Source organism: Alligator sinensis, unplaced genomic scaffold, assembly GCF_000455745.1.
Source record: "Alligator sinensis unplaced genomic scaffold, ASM45574v1 scaffold165_1, whole genome shotgun sequence".
Lineage (NCBI taxonomy): Eukaryota > Metazoa > Chordata > Crocodylia > Alligatoridae > Alligator > Alligator sinensis.
In genome coordinates this window covers 2,401,278-2,424,719 of record NW_005842054.1, presented here as the reverse complement: position 1 = coordinate 2,424,719, position 23,442 = coordinate 2,401,278, and the positions used below count along the sequence as shown (strand labels likewise).

The window sequence follows — 23,442 nt, the reverse complement described above, 5'->3', positions numbered from 1 at the left end:
ACCTGGCGCACACAGCCTCAGCCCCAGCCTGCTCCAGACTCACGCACCCACATTGTGCAGTGGTAGCAGCCAGGCAGAAGTTGCTGCTCAGTGTGGGGGAAAAGCAGCCTCTCCCCCTACCGCTGCCAGCACTGGTACAAAGGGTAAGTATTACTGAGCCATGGTGCAATAGTGACCACAATGCAGTTGGGTTTGACATCCACATAGGAGGGAGATGAGAAGAAAGTCTGTCACTATCGTTTTTAACTTTAAAAGGGAGACTACACCAAAACGAGGAAGCTATTTAGACAGAAGTTAAAAGGGTCTCCCCTAAGGAGGCAAAGAGTGTGCAAATTGCAAGGGGCTGCTTAAGAATACCATACTGTAGGCACAGAGCAAATGCACATAGCAATTAAAAAAAAAAAAAAAAGGAAAGTGAACTAAAAGAAAACCAGCGTGATTTAATGGCGGAGTTGCAGAGGTAAGAAGAAAGAAAAAAAAAAAGCTTCTTTCAAAAAATGGAAGTCAAATCCTAATGAGAGGAAGAAAAAAAAAAAAAAAAAGCATAAACTTTGGCAAATCAAATGTAAAACTGTAATAAGACAAGCTAAGAAAGAACTCGAGGAGAAACTTACTGGAGATGCAAAAGGTAACAATAAAAATTTCTTTAAGTACATAGAAGCCAAAGATCTGGCAGGGAGTTTGTTGGGCCTTTGGATGATCAGGATGTAAAATATGCGCTAAAGAATGATAGAGCCATTGCCAAGAAATGAAATGCATTCTTTGCATCGGTCTTCACTATAGACATTAGGGAGATTTCCTCACCAGATCCACTCCTCTCTAGGCACAAGTCAGTGGAGGTGACCCAAACTGTGGTTTCAACGGACGAGGTTGTAGAGGAACTTGATAAACTAAATAGTAGCCAGTTGCTGGGACCTGATTGCATTCACCCTATGGTCCTGAAGGAGCTCAGATTGGAAACTGCTGAGCTCTTAACTGTAGTACGCAAGCTATCACTAAAAACAGGCTCAGTACCAGAAGACTGGAGGGTTGTCAATGGGATTTCAATATGTAAAAAAAGGCTCTAGAGGGGATGCAGGAAACTACAGGCTAGAAAGCCTAACTCTTGTTCCTGGAAAGTTGGCAGAAACAATAATAAAGGAGACTTGTTCAGCACTTGGATAAATACGACTTGCTGGGGAGGAATCACGGCTTTGTCAAAGGGAAATCATGTCTCACCAACCTACTAGAGTTCTTTGAGGGTGTCAAATAAGCAGATAGATCAGGGTGATCCAACTGACATAGTATATTTGGACTTCCAAAAAGCCTTTGACAAGGTCCCACATCAGAGGCTATTAAGTAAGGTAGGTAATCATGGAATGGACAGGGAATGTCCATTTATGGATTAGAAATTGGCTTAAAATGAGATGAGTGGGTAGTAAGTTTAAAACTAACACAATGAAGTTCTTTTTCACACAGCATATAATTAAAAGTGTGGAACTCATTGCCAACAGATGTTGTAGAAGCTGATGGTTTAGCCAGATTCAAAAAGGGAGTGGGCAAATTATTGGAGGAAAAGGGGCATCAGTAGCTATTAAGCATGGGAGTTAGAGATACAGCCTCTAAATTAGAATGTCCTAGACCTTAAACCCTGGAGGCTGCAAGTGAGAGAGGAAAAGTTGAAAAAAACCCTGGTCAAATCCACCCAGTTCACTCTGCCTCTTAGCATCCACTCTCTGCCGCTGTGATGCAGGATAATGGGCAAGATGGACCTACAGCTGACCCAGTAAATGGCAATTCTTATGTTACGAATACAATTTGATACTGTAATCAGATGTGGTATAATACTGAACAGTATACGAAGAAAAGATGACACCAACTCACACCAAATAGTATTTGAAATAAAAAACTTGCATGAGGTATAGGTATTGAGGGGGAAAAGGAAAGAGTACCTACCTTTGGATCTGCCAAAGCATTAATGACATTTCCAAGAGCCAGCAGGGAACGGTTAATGTTTGCTCCTTCTCTAAAACGGGCTCCTTTGGCATTTGTGGTACTGGCACGCTCAGACCCTGCCAAGTCGATGAGGGACATTTTGGCAATATGAACATTTTGACTGATACTTGCAGTTTTATCTTGCTGCCTTAAATAAATCTATAAAGAAAAAAAAAGTGAAGGGTAAAACAAAACAAAAATCAACAAGACCTTCTCTCCCAAAACATGCAACCCAGCAAGTCCCTCCTTATTTCCAAGCAATAGTTCTTATTTAGAGGTTGAAATTTCTAGGGTTTGATAGCTGTTCACAGTCCTCTTCCTTGACTTGCTTCTCTCTCTATACATACAAAAGTTATTTGGAAGAGTGGGAAGGAGCACTTAAATTTTCAAAAAAATTCTTTGCTATACTTTAGGAGACAAGTCAAGCTTATCCTGCTAAAGAAACACTGCACTTTCAAATCAGATTTGTAGCTTTGTGACTAAAAAGGCTTCTTGTCTGCCTTTAAGATGTGTGTTACATACTAAGTCTCTTCCAAAAAAGACTGTACATCTTTTAGTCCATGGGTATGGACTGCCTTCTCATTCTTCCATAAAGAGAAATTACTTGCCAGTAACTGTAGTTCAGGAGTATTGCCTCTGCGTTCATACTTGTAGAATCAAGGCACCACTGCCACAAAACTTTGGGAATCTTCTAGAGAACCGTGTCCATTAGGGCCACTAGCTCCTCCTTACCCCTTTCCCTTATACAGGGCTCTGAAGGTACAAGAGGGGGAGGGACCCAAATGCCTTCAGTTTCTTCCATTAACTCAGGAATTCTTCTCCCAGGTTTCTGAGAAAAGTAGGGAGCAGGAATATACCGAGTCAACACTGAGAATTACAGTTACTGGTCCGTACCTTCTCTTCCTCTTTGAGGTACCCCTGCATATTTCCATTTGAGAGAGTTCAATGAGTACTAAATGCCCTGCCCTTCTTTGGAAAGCTAGGAGCCTGGAGGGAAAAACATGCAAGAGACTACTTCAGACAGAAAATTTAAAATTAAAATACCACATTTGCTCTACAATGCCCAGTACATATACACGATCAATTAAAAGGATAGTGTCTCATCAAGTCAGTGTAGGTTTAAGTTATGGCTGCAAGGAAAGCCGTTTTTACACCAGGTTTATTTTACAGAATAATCTGACAAATATTTGAACAGATGCACCACACATTGCTGAAGAAAGAACTGAAGGAAGGGAATACTCTAATCTACCATCTGAGATTTCTGATAACTAAGGAGAGGAGAAAGGATCAATGAGTAGCTTACTCCTCTTTCAGTGAAGCTTCTTACACAACCAGAAACACTGACTAAGATGTTCTATAGTACTGGAGATGTGTGTATATCTAGAACCAGCCCAACAGAGACTGGGTGAAAGATGTCACTTGAATAGGAAAGCTTTCTAGAAACAGTATTTTTTAAGCATGACAACTTCAAGGACCATACATTAGTGGGAAAATAGATGCATCATACTTTTTCACACACTACTCCAAGAACTAGAACAATGCACACCTTCCTGAGTGCCAAACTGCAGACATTGCCAAGGGTACTAAAATATTTGTCATGGCTGCTTTTCTAAGCCAGACATTTACTGAAAAGCTCTTTGTATTTGGATTTCTTGGGCACTCTATCTGGTTGTTTTAATATAAATTTGAAAACTTCTTTATTATTTTTGCAGTACAGAGTTACTGGTGTTGACTCATCAACACAAAAAATTCATGTACCACATTAATTTACAGAATAGGTATCCCCCAAAGTCATTACAATGTGCACCTTGGCTCTGAAATCTCCTGATCTAGACATTTTTGCAAGTGGTTCCTCTGTCAGTGGTGCTGGATCTTTGGTATCAGACTCATTTGATCTGGACAGGTTGGACAACTTTAATGTAGCTTATTCAGAGCATAAAAATGACTTGATACATTCACTTCCAAAGCTGATACTGGAGTTAAACAATGTTGAACTTGTCTTACTAGCCTCAAAGAGCCTTCCCTATCAAAAAGATTGAGGCAGTCCTCCTACTCCAGGTTTAAATGATTTTTATGACTTAGAAATACCATCCCAATCACATCCTACACCCTCAATAAGATCTGACTATTGCCTATAGATCAGAACAGCCCTTGAAAACACAGAAAATTAAAAATGAGAAAGAGAAGGAATTGAAAAGTGGCATGGTCACTTCCTCATTTCCCAACTTTAATTCAGGAGAGAGTAGCAGATGAGTGATATCTAAATCTGATTCTAGGTTTGTTTGTAATATGCAGATCTGAATGATTATAAAAATGCGTCTGAGATAGCAAAATACTGATAAGGATAGATATGGCATGGAGATAACGAATTTCTTATGGTGCAAAATGGGTAATTTTTGTGAGAATTTCCCACAAGACCAACAACCTTCAAACATAAGCAGACAAGACTCCTTGTCTATGCTAGCTCTACCAGCATTACTAACTATGTGGGAGCTCAACTAGTGTTAGCAACAGCAGAAAAAACAATTATCAGTGAATTCTTAGTACAAATAAAGCTTAAACTAGCCCATTTAGGTAAAGAGTAAGTGCAAAATCCCTTCACTGCAAACATGTTTAGTTCATGTGGCATATCTTTACCAATAAAATCAACATTGCAAAACTGACAGTGGAGGGGCATTCTCAACTACAGGCAACTCTAGCCACTTGCGGGGGATACGAGAACACATCCCCTGTGAATGGCGAAATCCGCAAATAAGGCACTGTGTTCATGAACTCAGCGCCCCCGGCAGGTGGGGCGGGGGACATGGCTGCTCTGGCGATGGCGGCAGGAGCCCAGCGGCAGCAAGTGCGGAGCTCCCAAGGAGCTCCTTTAAGCGTATTTAAGAAGCAGGTTCGGCATTTGCAAATACTTGAAACTGCGAATGCCAAACCTGCAAATAGTGAGGGTTTCCTATACTGTAAATTCTGATATATACACACACACACACACACACACACACACACACACACACACACACACACACACCCCCCCCATAGCAATTAGATTGAGGGTCCAGAATCTACCTACTCAAACAAATTGAACCAATAAATTACAGCTTATAATGATCATACTTGTTGGTCTAAAAAGGGTAATGAATACTCATACTATTACATATAGAAGTGTATGAGATAAGAAATATAGGTACAATTAAGAACTTCTGAACCAGGATGCTTATACACAACCACCCAATTAGGTACAGTCCCAAGCATGCAATTAGCTTGGCTTATTTTTGCTATGAATGCACTCTATGAAAAGATGCTTAAATAGCCATGGCCCTAAAATGAATAAGATGGAATTAATCTCCCCCCACATTCTTTTTAAAAATAGTTCATGTAACTAATAAAAAAATTCAGAACAAAAAGCCAATGAACTGGTGACTATATTGAAAAGATCTTCTAAAAAGACAAAGTAAACCTGAACAAATTTTTAAGCTCTCTCATATGCAAGGGATAATTGGATGAGGGTGGTTGTAATAAAAGTGGAAAAAAGTTTTTGATAAGTATAGAAATATGTTGACGGCATCTTTAGACAATCAGATGAGTCACTCTGTCACCATATCTCAGTAAACTATAAATTAAGATAGAGTCCTGGGTACTTAACAAATATGCTTCTTTGAAGCTGATTAAACAAAGAATAAATGTTGGTATAAGGTCGCTTCCCTCATAAGGAATTCTAACATCCAATCTAATGTTCATGGATCTCAAAGGCTCGGTACAGAAGTTCACTTATGTGTTAAGCATGCAGAAACCACGCTACAGCCCTAACCAAACAGCCATTCATGACACATAGAGTGCTTTACAAGAGGTGGATCCAGCTCTAAGTTAGCCCTGGATGGATGGGGTATCAGACTAAAGCACTTTAAGTTAGAGCATTTCATCTAACATCCCATTGTGAGTCACGGTAGGTTGTACTCTGCCAGCATCCCATGCAGCATTATGACACCCTGCTCATCCCTCCTCACAGGGCAGTGCTCTAGCTTCTGCCAAAGCTCTTCTGCTCTGCATGAGAGCTGGACTAGGCCTCACCCTTGGGCTGTCACTGACAGCCAGGGCAGGCTGACAGAGGAATAGAGCTCGCCTGCTGTGCTTACCTGGCCCAGCTTGCTGTCTTAGGTCAGGTAGGGAAATCAGGCCAGGTCAGGTCTGCATGGTGGCGGGTTCCTTTTCCCCAGCTGCAGCCAGGAGCTGCAGCTCAGAGCTGCACTGCTTTTTGTTGCGTGGGGAACTATAGCCAGGGTGGGAGAAAGAAGCCCCACCAGCTTGCTGGCTCAGGCCTTGGTGTTGGCCAGACCAGGTCTGTGCAGTAGAGTGGCTCCTTCCCCCTCCTCCAGCCACAGTCCCCAGTGCAGCAAAAAGCAGCACAGTCCTGAGCTGCAGCTGGGGGAAAGGAGCCCCTCTGCTGCGCTCTCTCCCATAAGCTTGCTGGCTTCCTGCACTAGGAACTGTGGCCAAGGGATGGTGCAGGGGTCTGCACAGCAGCAGGGCTGCCTTCCCTTTGGCAGGGGGAGCAGGGTTCTGAAGAGGAGCCACACTGGGCAATCAGGGAGGCCAACTGCTTAGGTGGGCTTGGCGTTCTCCTGCAGCCTCCTGGAAGGCATGTTGGAGCACCTCCAGGCTGCTGGCCTCACAGGCTCCAACCCCCACTCCCCTCCCCCAAACAGTACATTTGTTCTGTTCAGTCTCAAGCTAATTTAGTGCACTTTGAGTAAAGCACAATACTTAGAGTGCTTCTGCCTTTGGCTTTTCGAATGTTTGTACTTAGCACGCCTTGCTGAATTTGGCTATCTGACTATCACTTTTGTATAGAAATGCAAAGTGGTTAAGGTACACAGTGCGTTTTGTATGCTCCAGTGCTACGTTGCACAACAGGGACATGAGAAGAACTCCAAAAACATTTCTCAGAAAGGAAAAAAAAATATACATTATAAAGATTTGCTTTGCTATTTATCTCAAAGACAAATGTGTATTCTACTTCTGGCAATTTTAAACATAAAACATTTAATGCCAAAAGTGTTGCTAAACAGCATCAATCATACATAGGTTCTACTGAGTAGCTTGATTACACTCTATCCTGCGTAATTTGGAGGTTGCCTAGGTAAAAGATGGCATGTCAGCTTTTCTGATCAGCTGTATGCAATGAATATTGTTCTTTAGCTCAGTGAAGAAGCAACACTTTTGGAGTTAACAGCTAGAGCAAATAGCTAGATCACCTCGAAAGTTCCCTGTGGATGTTTGCTGCAGCTCTATACACTGCCCCCCAAGTTATCTTGAAACTCGTCATCTTTGCAGGGATGTAAGCAACCTAGCCCTTCAAAGTATCCAGGTTCTACTGCACGTGTGAAGTTTTAATCACGGTTGTAAGAGTTATTCAAATGCAGTAACTTACTCTTATTTCCCTTGCTTCAATAAAACAAATGTATAAATTATTCATATTTTATAGGGTTCTGGAGTTTCTATTGGTATTGATATCTATTTTGTCACACATCAGCTTCTGAAAGCATCACGCCAATTTTAAGAGTGCATACCTTGGAACATAAATCAGTCCATGGCAGGACGTATGTTGAAGAATATTCGGGAATATTGCAATGCAACTGTATTTTTTAAAATGTATTTCAAGCAAACTTTAAAAAAGTTGAAAGTGAGGCAAGAAACAAAATTAAAATAGATCCTCTTAGCTGAGATTGGGACGATATTAAGATAATAAGAGAGAAAGACTGATAGGATGCTATTTTAAGTGGTAATAATTGACTAAACAAATTTTCACAGAAGTAGAGAGAGACAATAAATTACCAAAGAGACAATAACCCTAAATAATCGAAAAGCAGTGGGAAGAGAAGATTAGTATTTAGATCCAAAATAAAAACAAGTTTGCTTGACATACTTAGTGATCACATAACATCTAGATTTCTCTGAATTAGGGATGTGAACAGTTAAACAATGATTATACCATTTACTGCTCACTGTTTACAGTTTAGTGACCAAAGATGTGGGGCGGAAAATTTTCCAGTGCTTTATTTTTCCGTGGGAAATTTTCCATTTCTAAAAATGCATTGTTTCATACAATTCATTAGTAACAATGAATGAATGCCAATACAATATTAGGCAAGCTTGGTAGTTTCAAAGTTATAATTAACGTTTTTTAGGCGATTATCCTTAGGAAGGGTGTGAAAGAGTACATATACGTTTTAGTAATTTATAAACAGAAAGGTAAATACACACACATAATAACGCTCGGATGTGTTGTAATTAGTCTTAATTGAGTCAGATTAATTGAGTCTGCTGGAGTGTGACAATTACTGCACTCCAGCATCACATGTATGAGCATCCCAATGCTGAAAAATGGCAGTGGGGAGCTTTAAGCTAAAGCTTGTTCGATGAGCTTTAGTTCAAAGTGCTCCATCACCATTTTCCAAGATGGGGATGTTGATACATGTGATACTCCAGGCGCTTTTAATTAGCGTGGCTCTCAGATCTGCACTAATTAAAGCACCTCCCCATGCCTCCCAGAGCATGTCTGTAAATACCCCTAGAGAGCAATGATATTTTCAAGACCGTACAAAAAAGCAATAGATTTGTTGAGTTATATAGTGCAGCTAGGACCTGAAATATCTTTTCTGCGAAGATCTTCCTTTGAGGATTAATGATAACATACAGTATTGAAACTGGACTGTCACTTTTGATGCTTGACTTGAGCTTTTCCCATAGATAACTACTTTTGAACATTTATACAGGCAAGAGATTAGAGGATGACAATAGTAAAAATGGATGGGATTTCTTTCCTCCCACTTAAGTTATTAAGACTAAATTGCCACAGTCCCATAGCCATTTTGAAGCTTAGTTAAAAAAGACAGGAGTTTATCTAAAATTCATATCAGCCTGTAAATGCTATATCATCTTACCTGAAAGACAGCATGGGACCGAGAAGAGGAGGCATTTACATCAGTGGGGTGCTGTGTTCTGTTTTGGTTTCCATGATCCAACAGTTGAAGGATTTCCCCTGCAGATTTAGGCTACAAAGTATTGAAAGAACATGGAAGAAATTCATAATATGAGATTTACACATAGTTGATATGCAATGTTTGTTAGAGAATCATCTGAAAAATAAAAAAAGCTATTAAAAATAGAAAACACACTCAGAACTCAGTAAGCAAGGTACAAGTTTCTTGTTTTGAAACTTTTTTTTTTAAACTAAAAATTAAAGTGCATACAGAGTATGTATTTGGATTTCTGCAGTAAAATAATTTCTAAGTGAATAGAAAACAAGGTATAAAAAATATTAGAGCTGCAAAACCAAGTTCTTGGAAGTTCGAGGCATCTAAATGAAGACTTGTGCAACAATAGTTCAGCCCCATGTATGTATGCATATGATACACTGTAATTCAGGGTTGGGCAAAATATGGCCTGTGGGCCGAATCTAGTCATCCAAGAGATTTTGTTGGGCCTGCGGTGGGTCCCTCAGTAGGGGCAGCCCAGGCAGTGGTGTATTCCACTCCCCTTGGGCCAGTCCTGCCACCCCTGGGCACACAGCAGGGTTGGGACGGCGTTCCGGCTGGACTCTATGTCCTAGTAGCCTTAGTGGTGGTGGCTCCTTCTAGCTGCTGTTGCTGGACTCGGCCCCACTGCCTGGGCACCCCAGCCTGGCCATCCTACACCCACTGCTGGGGACAGGACCCACACAGGCAAGGCACTCAGCCAGGTGGCTAGAATGGGGCTGTAGGGCAGCAGGGAGCAGCATCCAGGAGCAAGACAGGTGGGCAGGGCTGGGGAGACCCCGGGATCTTGGACTAGTGACAGAGAGGGGCTGGGGCTGAAACAAGGCAGAGACCTAGTTCTGTGGGCAGAGACATGCAGAGAGCAGATCATTGCTCTGCTCCAGACCCTGGCCCTGCGCTATCACGACACCAAGATCCTTGGCTGGGACCCTTGTGGACAGGGCCCAAGCCCCAGGCTGAGTGCCCACTCTAGACCTACCTGCCGCAACCACGATAAGTTGCAGTGGCAGGTGGGCGGCTATGAAGATGGAGGTACCTTTCTACCCTGAAGAGGGGCTGGAGCTACTGCTCGACTTCATGTTGCTGCCCAGCTTCATCGGGGTTGCTCAGGTGCAGAGACAGTGGCTAGCCAGAAGCTGCTCCTGGGGACCAGGAAAGAGGGCCTGCCAGTAAGGCTCCCTCCCCTTCACTGCTGCCAGAGCCCTTCTCGCTGAGGCCGCCCAGAGCCCACAGCAGGGCTGCCCAGCGGCTCCTCCCCACTGCCACCTCCCTGCCAGGTACTGGGCCTTGGGGCGGCCTGGAGGAGGTGCTGGTGGCAGCAGGGGCACCAGCCGAGCTGCCCCTACTGCCCACTGCTCATCTGGAGTAGCTGCTGATCCAAGGCACCAGTTCCCTGCCCACCCGCAGCCCCATCCCACTTAGGGAGTTCTGGTAAGCTGTTGTGTAGAGGAGGGGGGATGCTGACTTGACCTGTGACAGCTCTGCAAAAATCCTGTGGCCTGTGGGCCCAAATAATTGTCCACCCCTGCACCAGTTAAATGATCACATACAATTTTTTTTCCACAGGGCCCAGGCCTCATTCATTGCACAGGAGAGATGATACGCAGGAAATGAAATAAACGAGGCTACTCACTGTAGGACCATTGCCTCATTTGTTGCTGAAGTAGTTTGCAATGAATGAAACAGAGATGGGGTTGCGAGAAGAGAGGGTATGGTTTGTAGAATACGCAGTTATCACCCCTGGAGAACTGAACTATTTTGGCCTCAGCCACAAAATTTGTATGTGAAGCCAGGGAAGTTATTTAAAGCAGGGGTGTCAATATATGGCCTGTGGGCCAGATACAGCTCATGGAACTGTCCTGTCTGGTGGGCTACTTGAAACTGGGAGGAAAGGCCTGCCACAGAATTCAGAATCCAGGAACTGTGATTGACATGGTCATTGGCAGTAGACCTGCACTGCTGTGTCAATGTGGATCTACTGCAGTTGTTGCTGGATCTGTAGATCTGACCCATGAAGTTACTTCTATTCCAGCTTTTTATCTCAGTACGAGAGGAAGAAGCAAATTCAGGATACAGAGACAAACTTATTTCTGACATTTACTAATTTTTAAGAAACTGACATGGCATACATACTTTTCTATTTTTTAAAGCTTTTTTGGGTGTAATTTTCTATCTTCTATGTGAGAATCAGTATGGCTCCACATGGTGAAAAAGTAGAGACACTGTCCAGACCTTCCGTTAACAGAGCAACAATTGGTTGTCATTTTCTGTCAGGTTCACCCCAAAAGAAAAATCTGAGATGCACACTTTGTCTGACAGTTTTACAGATATAAACAGCAAACACATGCTATAATAGGAACAATCTTGGCCATATTCAAGACTGAGGAAAGTTTATTCTAATGGCTGTTTTTCAGTCAGGGAGGCTGGAAAAGAACTCAATACCTTCAGCCCTTGGCTGCTCTGAACTGTCCTTGTCTATGTCCCAGATTCTTACCATGTGTGAATTGAGAATTCAGCCAAATTTTCAGATTGTTATTGGGATAACAGAAAGCATATGCCTGGAACCTAGGCAACCCTCCCCAGCCAAATTTCATAAGCCTTCTTCAAAGCCCTGATATTCTAGAATTCTCAGTGCAACAGTTGTAAAAGTTTAGCGTTATTTCTCTCCTGAAGTGGTTCTGAGAAATGGCCGTATAGTTTTTTTGTTTTTGCTGAATTCTTCCAAAGCATACGCTCAAATGGGAAATTTTAGCCCTAAAGCTTGAAGTTTGGCACAACTTGTAAGTAACTGAAAACAGTATCTTGTACTGGGGACCACCAGGAAATCATACTTACAGGTTTTGCTACTCATGTTGTCTATAATAATTGTAACCTGCTGGTTAAAGCAGGATAGTTGGAGTCTGTACTCTTCAGTGTCTGTTGCCCTGTTTATACCACAAAGTTATTTGAGTAGCTATTTGAGTAGCAAAGTTATTGGAGTAGCAATTTGTTCCTCAGCAATGGTATCACCTTGCATTCATACACGAGTTTTTCAGTTGCTGTTAAGCTAGACTTCAAGAAAACAACTAGTGAGTCTCTTCCACTGCTTTGTCAATGTAACAAGAAATCATCGGTGCAAGAACTTCATTGGGTTAGTGTTTCCCATTCCTATCCCAACGAATGACCAATGCAATTCAGGTGGGTTTCTGATCAGCTTTTCCTGGGATATTCTGGCTGAAATATCCCAGAACCTCTTTCAAGTTTCCCCAGAAAACGACTGCTTCAAAACGACTGTGCTGGGAATTATGAAAGGTGCTACAACATTCTGAAACTCACTAAAGTAGATGAAGTTCAACATTTGATCTGAGCTGACAAGAGGCTGATACAGCCAACCCCAAAAGGACCTGGGCTAGCTTGCACCGTAAAGAGGTCTACTGATGAATTAACTGGCGAAAGAACAACAACAATTCAATAATATACCAAAGAAAATCATATCCTAAAATTCCTCATTGTAAGACAAAAATAGGGTGGGCAATCTGCACATCCTAGTCCAAAACTACAATCCAAAAATCCTTTGCTCACCAGCTGACTAACTTCTCTAGAGGTTTGACCTGAATATTTCCCAGTAGGTTTTTCTTTATTTCTGTTTCTGTGCATGCTCAGACACCAACTTTGTCTACAGCAGCAGGGTAGGTAGCTCCTGCTAAGGCTTACTGAGCTCCAGAAACCAGCCGGAGCAACGCTGATATTCTCAGTGAATGGGGACCCTGGGATCAAGGAGTGTCTTCCTGACCCTGAGGTCCCTGTGCACTTATCCCGAGATGCCCAGCTGTGCCTACATTTTTTAGGAGGTCCCTGTATACTGGGATCTGTAAAAACCACATGTGCAGCCCCGTTGGGCATCACACAGTTTTTACTCATCTCAGCACTGGCCCCAGACTGATCCCAGGCTCCCATGCTCCAGGACCTACAAAACCAGGTATGCCACCCAGCTGGGCAGCACATTTTTTTTTTTTTTTAAAACACTCATCCCAGTGAAGAGGGACTTCAGGATAGACAGCGGCAACCTGAAGCATGGTCCCCATGCTTCAAAGCCTATAAAACTGTGTGCTAGGGGTTTTGACAATCAGCCAGTTCCAGACACCAGTTCAGTCCCGGTTCCCAGCTGACAATCAGTTGTCACAGGTATCTGCTTTTAACTTGCTGGTGCAGAGGAGTCTGGGATCATGGTCCTGGGCTCCCCTTGCATTAACAAGTAAGGCATGAGTGGGATCTAATTCTCAGTCTCAGAATTGCACATCCTGCTATGCATGCATGGTATGGCAACAGGCAAGATCACTGGGATTGCAGGTAAGATCTCATCACACCTTAAAGTGTTTTTTTTGGATCCACTCCCTGACTCACTTCACTCTCTCTATGAATCATGTAGGGACCCCAAGCCCAAATTTGGAATTCAGATACTATTCTGAGGGCCATGCATCTAAAAGTTAGAGCTATAGAATCCAATTTGTAGGCACCTAAACTCTGTGCTGGATCTAGCTTTTAGTCTCTATTTTATTTTCCAAGTTTGTAGAAAGAGATGTTCCTTCACTGCTATCGTAAGGGTTTTGTGAAGTTAGAGTTGGAAGATCTTCAGATGACAGGTGTAAGGAAAGTAAACATGTTATCTACATACCTGATGTAATGTTAATCCTTGAACTAATACCCCTCTTTGAGCATCTTCACGGACAGCCAGAGGTCCTGAATTTACTAGCAAGTCACGGATCTGTTCATTGTAGACCTTCAAAAGACATTTAAATAACCCTTAAAAATCAAATATCCCCTATTTAGCAAGATTAAACCTGATTAGACAAAATAATTTTGTACCATTTTCACATGAGTGCTTATGTGTTAGCTTAACATGCCTTAAAATCTAATTAAATTTGGCAAAGTTGCAGCCAAAGACCATCTTCCTCTGGAATTTAACATTCAGTTCATCCAGTCTTTAATACTTATCAATTTACATAGGTATTAGGATTATCTCACAAGTGTTAGTTGCATATATGTGCTCTTACAACTAGATCTGAGTCTTACAACAGGCTTCAGAATCTGTAGTTCAAACATATTGATAACTGTAATCCATATGCGCTAGCACTTTGGAAAAAAGTGCCAAGAAATCAAAAGTGACAATATTGCAATGGCTTTGTGAAAGGATGGAGGCTGTTGGAAAGAATAAAAGCTTGTGCAGTGCAGAATAAGTGCAGTTCTTTTTCTTCAGTGAATAACTTTAAGTAGAATGTAACAACACATAACTACACGGAATAAAGATCCTACTTAGAGGAGCTGGAAGTTCACACATTCATTTCACTTGGATACTGTTGCTCCTCCTGCTGCTCACAGTGATACATAGGGACTTACTTAAGTCATGATTTTGCAGAAACTACAAAATTGGGCATTGTTTTCAAAAATCCATGAAAAAACCCAAAAACAAAACCAAACAAACCACACAAAACCTGACAAAGTAAAAAATACTGGCTCCCCAGTGGGAGCTAGCGGTTCTCTTGCTCCCTGCGGTCCAGCCTTGCAGCCCGCAAGGCGAGGGCGGGGAGGAGGGTGAAGCCGCCGGCCTGAAGGGAAGCAGCCAAGATGATTTCCCCCCCTCAGTCGACTGGCTGAGATGGCTGCCGGTTGCCATTCAGCACTGAGGGGCAGGACAGTACAACAGACAGCCCTCTCAGCCAATCAGCAGCATGGCCGTCAGGGCCCCTTGGCCAATCAGCAGCAAGTGGCAGGCTCACCACAAAATTGCGGGCGTTGCGAGTGGCCCACATTCAGCAAAAGTCCCTTTTGCTTGCTGTAAATTAGGCAAATCCCTAGATAGGCATAGGTAAGAGATAGGCATAGGTAAATTCAGGATTTTGAAAGGAGTACAGGAAGTGCAACTCTGTCTTGGGTGACTGCAAACCCTGCCCCCAACTCTGATTCATGCCATGGCTACCTCCAGGTCAAGGGGCTCAGGCTGAAGTTGGAAGTTCCTGCATTCTCTGCTGGTCTAAGCCCTAGGCCCAGGAGGGCAGTGGAAAGGAAGGTGTCCTGGCCCCAGCACACTCCACTTGAGGCCAGTCTCTTAACAGGCCTAATGTGTGCAAATACAGACAGACAGACTCATTTTCTAATCCACAGGCAGAGCAGTTTCAGTTGAAATGGTCCCATATTTTTTCAAATAGCTGTTTTAAGGCCTACTGCAAAAACCCCAAACAAAACAGGAAAATCTCATAGGTGACAGAGCGAAAAAAGTAGAATCAGTTTCAGTCAGGCAATTTCAAACCATTTATAGACTTTTGTGTACTGTGCAACACTGAAATATACCAGCTGCTTGAAAGATATTTTGTACACACTATCTGTGTGTTTTACAGGGCAATGTAATTAATTTGCAAAGGTTTAAAGCAGACTCCTGTAAGCGTTAACTTATAAACAGCACCAGCTTTTTAAAGTATAGTTCTACTCCATTCCTATTACAACATTTTCCCTCAAGCATCCACATTCTCTCAGACCTGTGAATGGCTGCCCAAGAAAGGCTTCACTAGTTTCCAAATATAGGAAAACACCCTTTATTAAGTCCAATATGCACAATGTAAGTGTAAGCTCACCTCAAAGTATGAAACAGCAAGAGTGCACAACTTGTCTTCTTTTATTTGATCCATGCAATTATAAAGCTCCATCAGAGTTAAATACATCACTCCAGGATCTTTAGGTGAACCCAGCATCGTGTAGGTTTTTCCTGCTCCAGTTGCACCATATGCAAGCACTGAATTGTAAAAACATTTTAGTACCATATTACTCCATCAGTTAGGACTGAAAATGACCCGCTGGATCCTCAAGTCTAGTCCCTTGCTATAAGATGTGACTTCATTATATATGCATTTTAAAAAAAATGATCAAGCACGATCTTAAAATTAGGGTGTTTTTTTTTGTCTATGCTAGTCAATGTGGAAGGCTGTTCCAGAACTCCAGTACACTGATAGTGAAAAATCTACTTCTAATTTTTATCCTAAATTTATTTATAGATAATTTACAATAATTTGTTCTTGTGTCATCATGTCATTCAGAATAAACAGCCCTTTTCCCTTTCTGTGGTATTAAGATAGATCAATCATATCTCCTCTCAACATTTGTTCTGCTATACTAAATAAGGCAACCTCTTTCAGTCGCTTCTCATGAGGTAGGCACTCTGATCTCCAACCAGCCAAATTTCTTCTTTGTACCCATTCCAATTTGAATTAATCTTTGTTGAACACAGGTATCAATATTTGTACCTAGTGCTCTAGATGAAATTCTGAAATCTTTTATAATCCCAATATTCATTCTTTTACAGAAAAGGGGCTGTATGCATAAAGAAAAAAATACAAATAAAAACAAGCATCTCACTTTAAAACTTTATTGTTAGTTGTTACATGTTAAAAAAAATAAATCACTTTCTCTTAGCACCTGCCAACAGTTACTTTGTAACAGTTACTTTGCCAACAGTTACAACAGGTGGTTCTTACATGAGACACTTAGAGGAATTGGTTTTGTGAACTGAAGGAGTAAAACTGAAAAGTTACCTGTACAGTTATATCCATTTAAAAAACCATCCAGCACAGTTTTGGTAGTATGCTCAAAGACTTCCATTTGAGATGAATTTTCACTAAAAACAGCATCAAACACAAATTTGAGATCCTTATTTTTCCTCTTGTTAATATCTCTATGAAGTATTTTCTTCCCATGAAAGAAGCTGAATTCTTCTTCTTTTGGATCAAAGACCAATATATGCTGGTCTACAACATGGACCACTTTGCTAAACTTGCCATCTTTCTCTTTTTCATTTTCTGGACGGACACGAACCACCACTTTCACATGATTGCAAACATTCTCCTCTGTAGTGGCAGAAGCAGACATGGTGGTTTCCTAAATCTTACTGCAAAGAGTGCAGATAAAGTAATGCAATTGTAAAGAAAGAAAGAGAGAGAAAGCACACAAAAACTTTAGCATTTGGAACAAACCATTTTACAACTGGCTCACACTTGAGATGGTAGCATTTATAAAATGCATGAGCTTATTTTTCAAACTGAGAGTTTCCTTACTTAGGACATTTGGGAAAATTCACTAACCGTCTATTTCTCATACTTTTAATATGAGATGTTAGACTTTTGCCATGGAATACAAGGCAAAATCCTCTCTCATTTGCAGACTGTATTGTTCAATTGTTTAAGTATAGTACATAAAATGTATTATCATATTTACTCAAATCCAAGATGATGTTCTTTTGCCCAGTCAACATGGGGAAAGAAAATACCTTGTCTTAGTCGGACCTTGGGTTGAAACCAGAGTAAATCTGCTGCTTGCCCCAGGCCAGGGTGGCTCATGAGGCAGGATTCAGTGTGTGGGAAGATTGCTCCCCTCCACACTTCTCTTCAGCTCCAATTCTAGCTATGACTAGACCTGGAGCTGATGCTGCTATCTGAGCTGTGCCCACCACCACTGACAGCCAAGAGCCAGAGCTGCTGCTGCAGTAGGTAAATGGTAGAAAGTATAGGCAGAAGGAGAATCAGGTGGCGAGTGGGCATGGGGCAGGCAAGTGGTGGTGGGGAGGACATAGATAGTAGGCACAGGCATGGTGGGGGAAGGAGCCAGGGGGACACGTGGCAGGCTTTAGTTGCATCGCTAATTTGCAGGTCATGAAAGTATTTGATTTCCTAAAAAAATATTCATGTTACTGTACATTTTGTCACAACCCAAAGGGTGTGATTTTTGTTTGTGTGTGCTTCGGCACTGCTAAATTGTTCCCGCTAAATTACAGCTTCCTTGCACAGTGGAGTTTTCTGCTGCAAAAGAGCTCCCCGGTGCAAGGGAGAATTTCCTGCCAATTTGAAGCTTTCTTTGCAGGGTGCATTTCTTTGTTGCAGCACAGAAATGCTCATTGCAAAGAGTTCCCGCCATTTGTATGCTAATTTTAGTCCCATTATTGGCCAGTTCTAAATTATTCACTCGTGGCGGCTAGTGATTGGCTTGCTAGCTGTATAAGAGGCTTGAGTGGTTTCTGCCCAAGTTGGAGGACTCCACGAACAAGGGAGGAGGAGACTTCATGCTGTGTGAAGATCTCTAAGCGCTGCGGATCCTTACGGACCCAGTGCATTTCAAGCAGGCAACGGAGGTCTGATCAACCTCTAGCCTCGCTCCGTCGCCGAGCGCAGTCCAGATGTATCCCTTCCTGCGCGCAAAAGAACTGGACCCACGAAGCCTAGCAAACTTCGTGTGAATGAGCGAGCAGAAGGACCCATGGAGCCTAGCAAACTTCGTGTGAGTTTATTCAGAGCTCTTTCGGACGAGTATTTTCTTCGGTTGAGACGACAGGCTCGCGTGTTCAGAGCCTTCAGCCGGATTGGGCTAGAGTTCACGAGTCTAGAACTCTTGTCCGCCTCTCTTCTTTCCTGTCTGTAACTGCAACTTAAGCAAGTTTTCAGCCTGCACCACTGCCATCTCGGTGTAAGTAAACAATCTTTTAAAACTACCACTACGCGTTTGTGCCTAATTCCAGCTCAACGGCCTTCCCTCTCTGACCCGGCGTGCCCGGGCTGCTGGCCACAGCCCGCATGCAGCATGGAAAAGGGCTCGGGTCGCTCCCGGCCCGCACACATTTAATCCCAAAAAGTACAGTGATTTTAATTCTCAAACTCTCCCACTTATTTATGTAGCTTTATTTGTATTTTAACCCAACTAAACACTGTAAGACACCTCCAATTTAAGCTTCATTGAAGGTTCTTCTGCTTCATTACCCAACATTGTGTTATGCGAATTATGCCTATACACAAAGGCAACACATCCTAATGTGTCACTGCTGACTGACTGGTACATATGTAACATTTTCTGTGAAGAACTGGTCAGTTACTTAAAAGCTGAGATGTAAAGCTAATGATTAATAAACCTGGGGATAAATCAATTTCTGCAGGTATTCTTTTTGATAATCAGTTACTAGTTGGTGAATTTTTTTTTCCATTTTTTTTAAATTTAACGCTTAGATTTTCTCTCAATATGGAACTAAAAGCATTAAGAACCTTTTGTTTATGACACTACTATCAGGGTAGGTTTGCTGTTGTGTATTTGTTCTGTCTTTTGTTCTTTTTCCCCCCCCTCTCAGGTACCTCTTCTTCCCTACTTGCCAGAAACTAGACCCTGCTTGAGGAGAAGCGAAATTGACTGTTATTCATGCTAGGATTGAATGCAGAAGGCAACAACCTGGGCTATCAGTTTGCTAACTTACGCTGCGTCTCCCAATGCCTGAAGTAGAGGTGCTCCGATAGAGATTTTGGGGGCTGATACCAGTAGCCAATTTTTAAGAAGGCATATCGGCTGATACCAATCTGATTTCTGATACAGCTGTGTGCCACTGGTAAGTCTGTTGTGGTAGATGGGGAGGGAGGACGGAATGGGTGCGGGGAGGCAGATCAAGGTCCCTGCGGTGATGAAGGGAGTGGGGCAGGGGCTGGAGCAGGCGTTGCCTAGCTGGGGCGGGGTGAGGGACAAAGGGAGGGGGCAGCTCCTGCCACTTGCACACACCCTGGGAGAGCATGGGGGGGGGTCCCCAGATCTGTGCGGGGACGGGGTGGGGGGGAAGGAGGGCTGCAAGCAGGGCAAAAACTGGGCAGATGCTCCCAGGGCCTGATCTTGCATTGGAATTACCAGGGTATGCAGGAGTTGGGCCCTCCAGGCCTGGCAGAACACATCACTCATTGACCCATAGCATCAACAGGCAGGACAACAGGTGACATGTTTCACCCAATCAAGCAGATCAGCTGTGCTGATGTATCCCAGCACAGCTGATCCATTTCATTTGACAACATCCATTTCTACCCTAAGATAACATGAAGTTAACATGAAAAGAGAGAAGGCAACTTTCACAAACTCTCAGAAGAACGTGCAGCAATCAGGTAAAACTACGACAAGCAGTTCTCTCACTTGCACTACACCTCCTTTTAGTCCTATGCTCTCTAGCCCTGTTAAAGTTCCAGGCTACACCAAACATAAGGTGACAATTGTCTATTGCTACCAACTCACTGGCTGAATTACAGTAAAGAAAACTTAATATAATTTATTGCACTTATTACTTAAGCAAGTACCAACCTGGGATGTTTCATTGACAGAGATAAAGGTTGCATTGGTCTAAGCTACAGAGTGGGCTTATTTGACAAAAATCTATTTTTCCCCAATAAGTACAGCAGGCAGTTAAACCTAGTAGTTGATTTCAACTACCAGGGCTAGAAAGTGAAAACACACTGAAAAATACTGCTACTTAAGAGTTATCAATTTTAAGTCTACTAATATAAATAAAATTGACTAAAATCTCTCAATTTCAGGGCTGCTATGGAGAGTGGTGAAACTGACTTTCACTTGAACAGTTAACAGGGCCTACCAGCACTTTGAGTATCATGTTAAATTTTCCATAAAAATATAAGGAGCTATGAAGAACTGAGTGTGTTCTGCACTTCTATGAATTAGCCAGCATGCTTAATGATGCCTTTAATATTAAGAATAAAGAGAAATGCACTAGCGGGTCAAGATATACTCTAGAGTTGACCACAGATTTCAACAGTTTATTGTTGATGTTAGAAACTGTAAAAAATTAGCTGGAATGGGCTTATAAGGAAGATTGAAAGCTGAGATTTTGAAGATGCTATTTCACCCCTTGATGCTCTCAGAGGATACCTGGCCCTGCTATGAATCTCTCACATGCAGGCACATGCTGGAAGACCCCCATACCTCTAAAGTTCCTTGTAGAGCCCCTTCAAAATAAGGGCATTTTATTTTTGTTCATGCAGGTCTTTCCTTAAAGGAACAAATACATTGGTTGGGGAACAGGGTGGCTACAGATGTTGTCAAATAAACTAATCGTGGAAATTTGGAAAAAAAAAAAAATTTTTTACTAACTTTTAAGTTGTATGCAATACGAACTGGTAAACATCCACCTAATAGTGTCCCTTCTGTTCCAATAAAGCTTTAATGATGATCGCTCCGCTGCTGACCAAGGTAAATATTTTTATTGTCTCTCTTTACAATGTACAGTCCATCTATTATAAAGCAGGGGTGTCAAGCATATGGCCTGTAGGCCAGATCCAGCCTGTGGAGCCTGATGATCTAGTCTCGGGGTATTGGACTAGCATGCAGATCTGGTCTGGTGCATGGGCTGGATGCAGTGCCATGAGCACTGCATGTGGCACAGGGAGTAGGTCTGGGCTCTGTTTAATGTGGCGCCCACACTGGTCTGGTCCTTAGGGGTGCAATGATAAGAGATTTTTTGGGCCAATACCGATGGCCAATTTTTAACAAGCCATATCAGTCGATACTGATCTGATTCCCGATATGCAGCCAGGCAGCTTGGAGAGCAGTGCCTGGCTGGTAAGTTTGTTATGGGGCAAGGGGTGAGGGAGGAGGGAAAGGGCATGGTGGGGAAGCAGATCAAGGCCCCGTGGCAAGGGATGGAGCAGGACTGGTGCTGCAGAGCCGGAACAGAGTGAGGGGACCACGGGGAGAGTGGGGTGGCTCCTGCCGCTGCAGGAACCCTGGGGCATGGGGGTGGAGTGGGGGGGGGGCATGTGCTCCCGGATCTGCATGGGCGAGGGTGGGCTGTAGCTGCAGACTGGGACTGGGCAGCAGTGACACCGGGAGCAGGGCTATGTGGAGGGCTGCAACCACCCCAAAATTAGCTGTAGCCCGCCTCCCAGCACTGCTGCTGCCTGCCCCAGCCCCCACCAGGAAGAGCCCAGTGTAGACCCCGGCGGCAGCCCGCTGTCCCCCGGGGCACAGATCCAGGGGCGCATGCCCCCTATGCCCTCCTAGGCTACATTGTTGGCCACATCAGCCAAAAAAAGCCAATTGCCAATACTGTCAATTTTCCTTATATTGGTGCCAATGTATCGGTATAGCGCCTCTATTGGTCCTGTATGCTGGGGCCTGGTCCAATGCATGTGTCCAGTGCAGTCTTGTGCACAGCAAACACATTCCTGCACTGGGGTTTGTTCTGCATGTAGTCTATGAGGTGCATGCTGCATGGGGCACGCCACTGGACCAGCCATGCACACTGGCGCCAGCGTACATGGACAGCCTGGAGTTCAATTCGGACCATTCCTCAGGGTCAGTGCACAGCGCTGATCTGGTGGTGGGGCACCCAAGCAGCCTGTGCAGAGCATCTCGCATATGTTGCACGTGGCACAGGGGGCTGGCATTGGGGGATACATGCAGCGGGCATCCAACTGGGCCAGCCCTGCACGGTAGCTGCAGCATGACCTGATCCAGCAAAACTATGCTCATCCATCCGACCTGCATATGCCTCTGTCATATAGAGCAACCTGCATACGCTCCTACCACAAGGGTATTATAACATATGACACCTATAGGGGCACACAACTCAAACTCTGAAGTGGGGCACTTACAAGCTGCATTTTCCAGTGGGAAGGCAGAGGAGGAGAGCATCCCACTGGCCCTAGTCAAACCCCTACTCTCCTAAGAGCCTCAGGCCCAGACAGAAAAGATCTCTTGGGATCTCCAGGCCTAGCAACCAAGCAACCCAGTATTCCTTGCTCCCAACAGGTACAGTCCATCCTCATCCTCCCTTTCCCCTTGCAGCAGTCAGTGCCAGCATTGCAGTCATGTTTCTGGGTCTCACTCCTGCCTGCATGGCGCTCAATCTCCATGGGGCCGGCTCATCTACATTTGGGAATACTGGGTGTTTTTAAACGTGCTCCAGGGTGGGGGTGCTTTAATTAGAGTGGCTCCATCAGCAGTGTCTTGAGTACTCAGCTTTAGTCAAAGCACGGGACGAGCTTTAGTTAAAGTGCCTCTGCCACCAGGGTGAAGCACGGGGATGCTGAATACACGGGACACCCAGGCCGCTGGAGAGCGCTAATTAGAGCACTCCAGATGACTTGATTAATCCAGCTGGATTAACTGAGCTGGTGCACTAATTAGCACACATCAAAGCAAGTGCCTGGTAGCTGTGCAGGTGCCCACCGGTGACAGCTGCCACCCCGGCCAACGTTGTGTTGCGCGCCCCTCACTCACTTGTAGCGGCACAGCAGTCCCTTCGCCACCTCACATCCCGAGTGATAATAACCAGGTTAAGAACAGGAGGGATTTCTAACCCGTCCTATCCCAAAGGGGCCCGGGGCAGGGGGGTCAGCGCCAGCTGCAACCCGTACAACGCCAAGAACAAACAAACAAACAAACAAAAAACCTCAAGGCAAAACCTAGCCGCGGCCTCGCACTTACCAGCCCCGCCCCGAGCGTGAACCCCGGGGGCCAGCCCCACCCCGTAACAAAGCTCAGCCAGCGGCGCTGGGGAAGCTCCCGAGAAGGCTCCAACCGAAGGGGGCGAGATAGGGCGAGAGCGGCCCGGAGCCGGCGGACGATGGGGGTAGGGTCCCCGCTCACCTCCGCCCCCGGACGC

General features: G+C 43.9%; 2 protein-coding genes across 2 annotated transcripts in view; one reads left to right on the top strand and one right to left on the bottom strand.

The window, feature by feature from the left end:
• Positions 1-23,380, bottom strand: part of KIF18A (kinesin family member 18A) — an 83,440-nt gene extending 60,060 nt beyond the window's left edge. The window contains exons 1-6 of the mRNA XM_006022926.2: positions 23,265-23,380; positions 16,568-16,920; positions 15,614-15,771; positions 13,660-13,764; positions 8,913-9,023; positions 1,936-2,133 (exon numbers count right to left, since the gene is read on the bottom strand). Of these exons, the coding sequence (XP_006022988.1) occupies positions 1,936-2,133; positions 8,913-9,023; positions 13,660-13,764; positions 15,614-15,771; positions 16,568-16,901 (906 nt within the window). The 5' untranslated portion in view covers positions 16,902-16,920; positions 23,265-23,380. The remainder of the gene's footprint in view (positions 1-1,935; positions 2,134-8,912; positions 9,024-13,659; positions 13,765-15,613; positions 15,772-16,567; positions 16,921-23,264) is intronic.
• METTL15 (methyltransferase like 15) overlaps positions 23,352-23,442 on the top strand; it is a 231,835-nt gene continuing 231,744 nt past the window's right edge. Inside the window, exon 1 of the mRNA XM_006022929.1 lies at positions 23,352-23,409. The gene's annotated coding sequence lies outside the window, so the exon portion shown is untranslated. The remainder of the gene's footprint in view (positions 23,410-23,442) is intronic.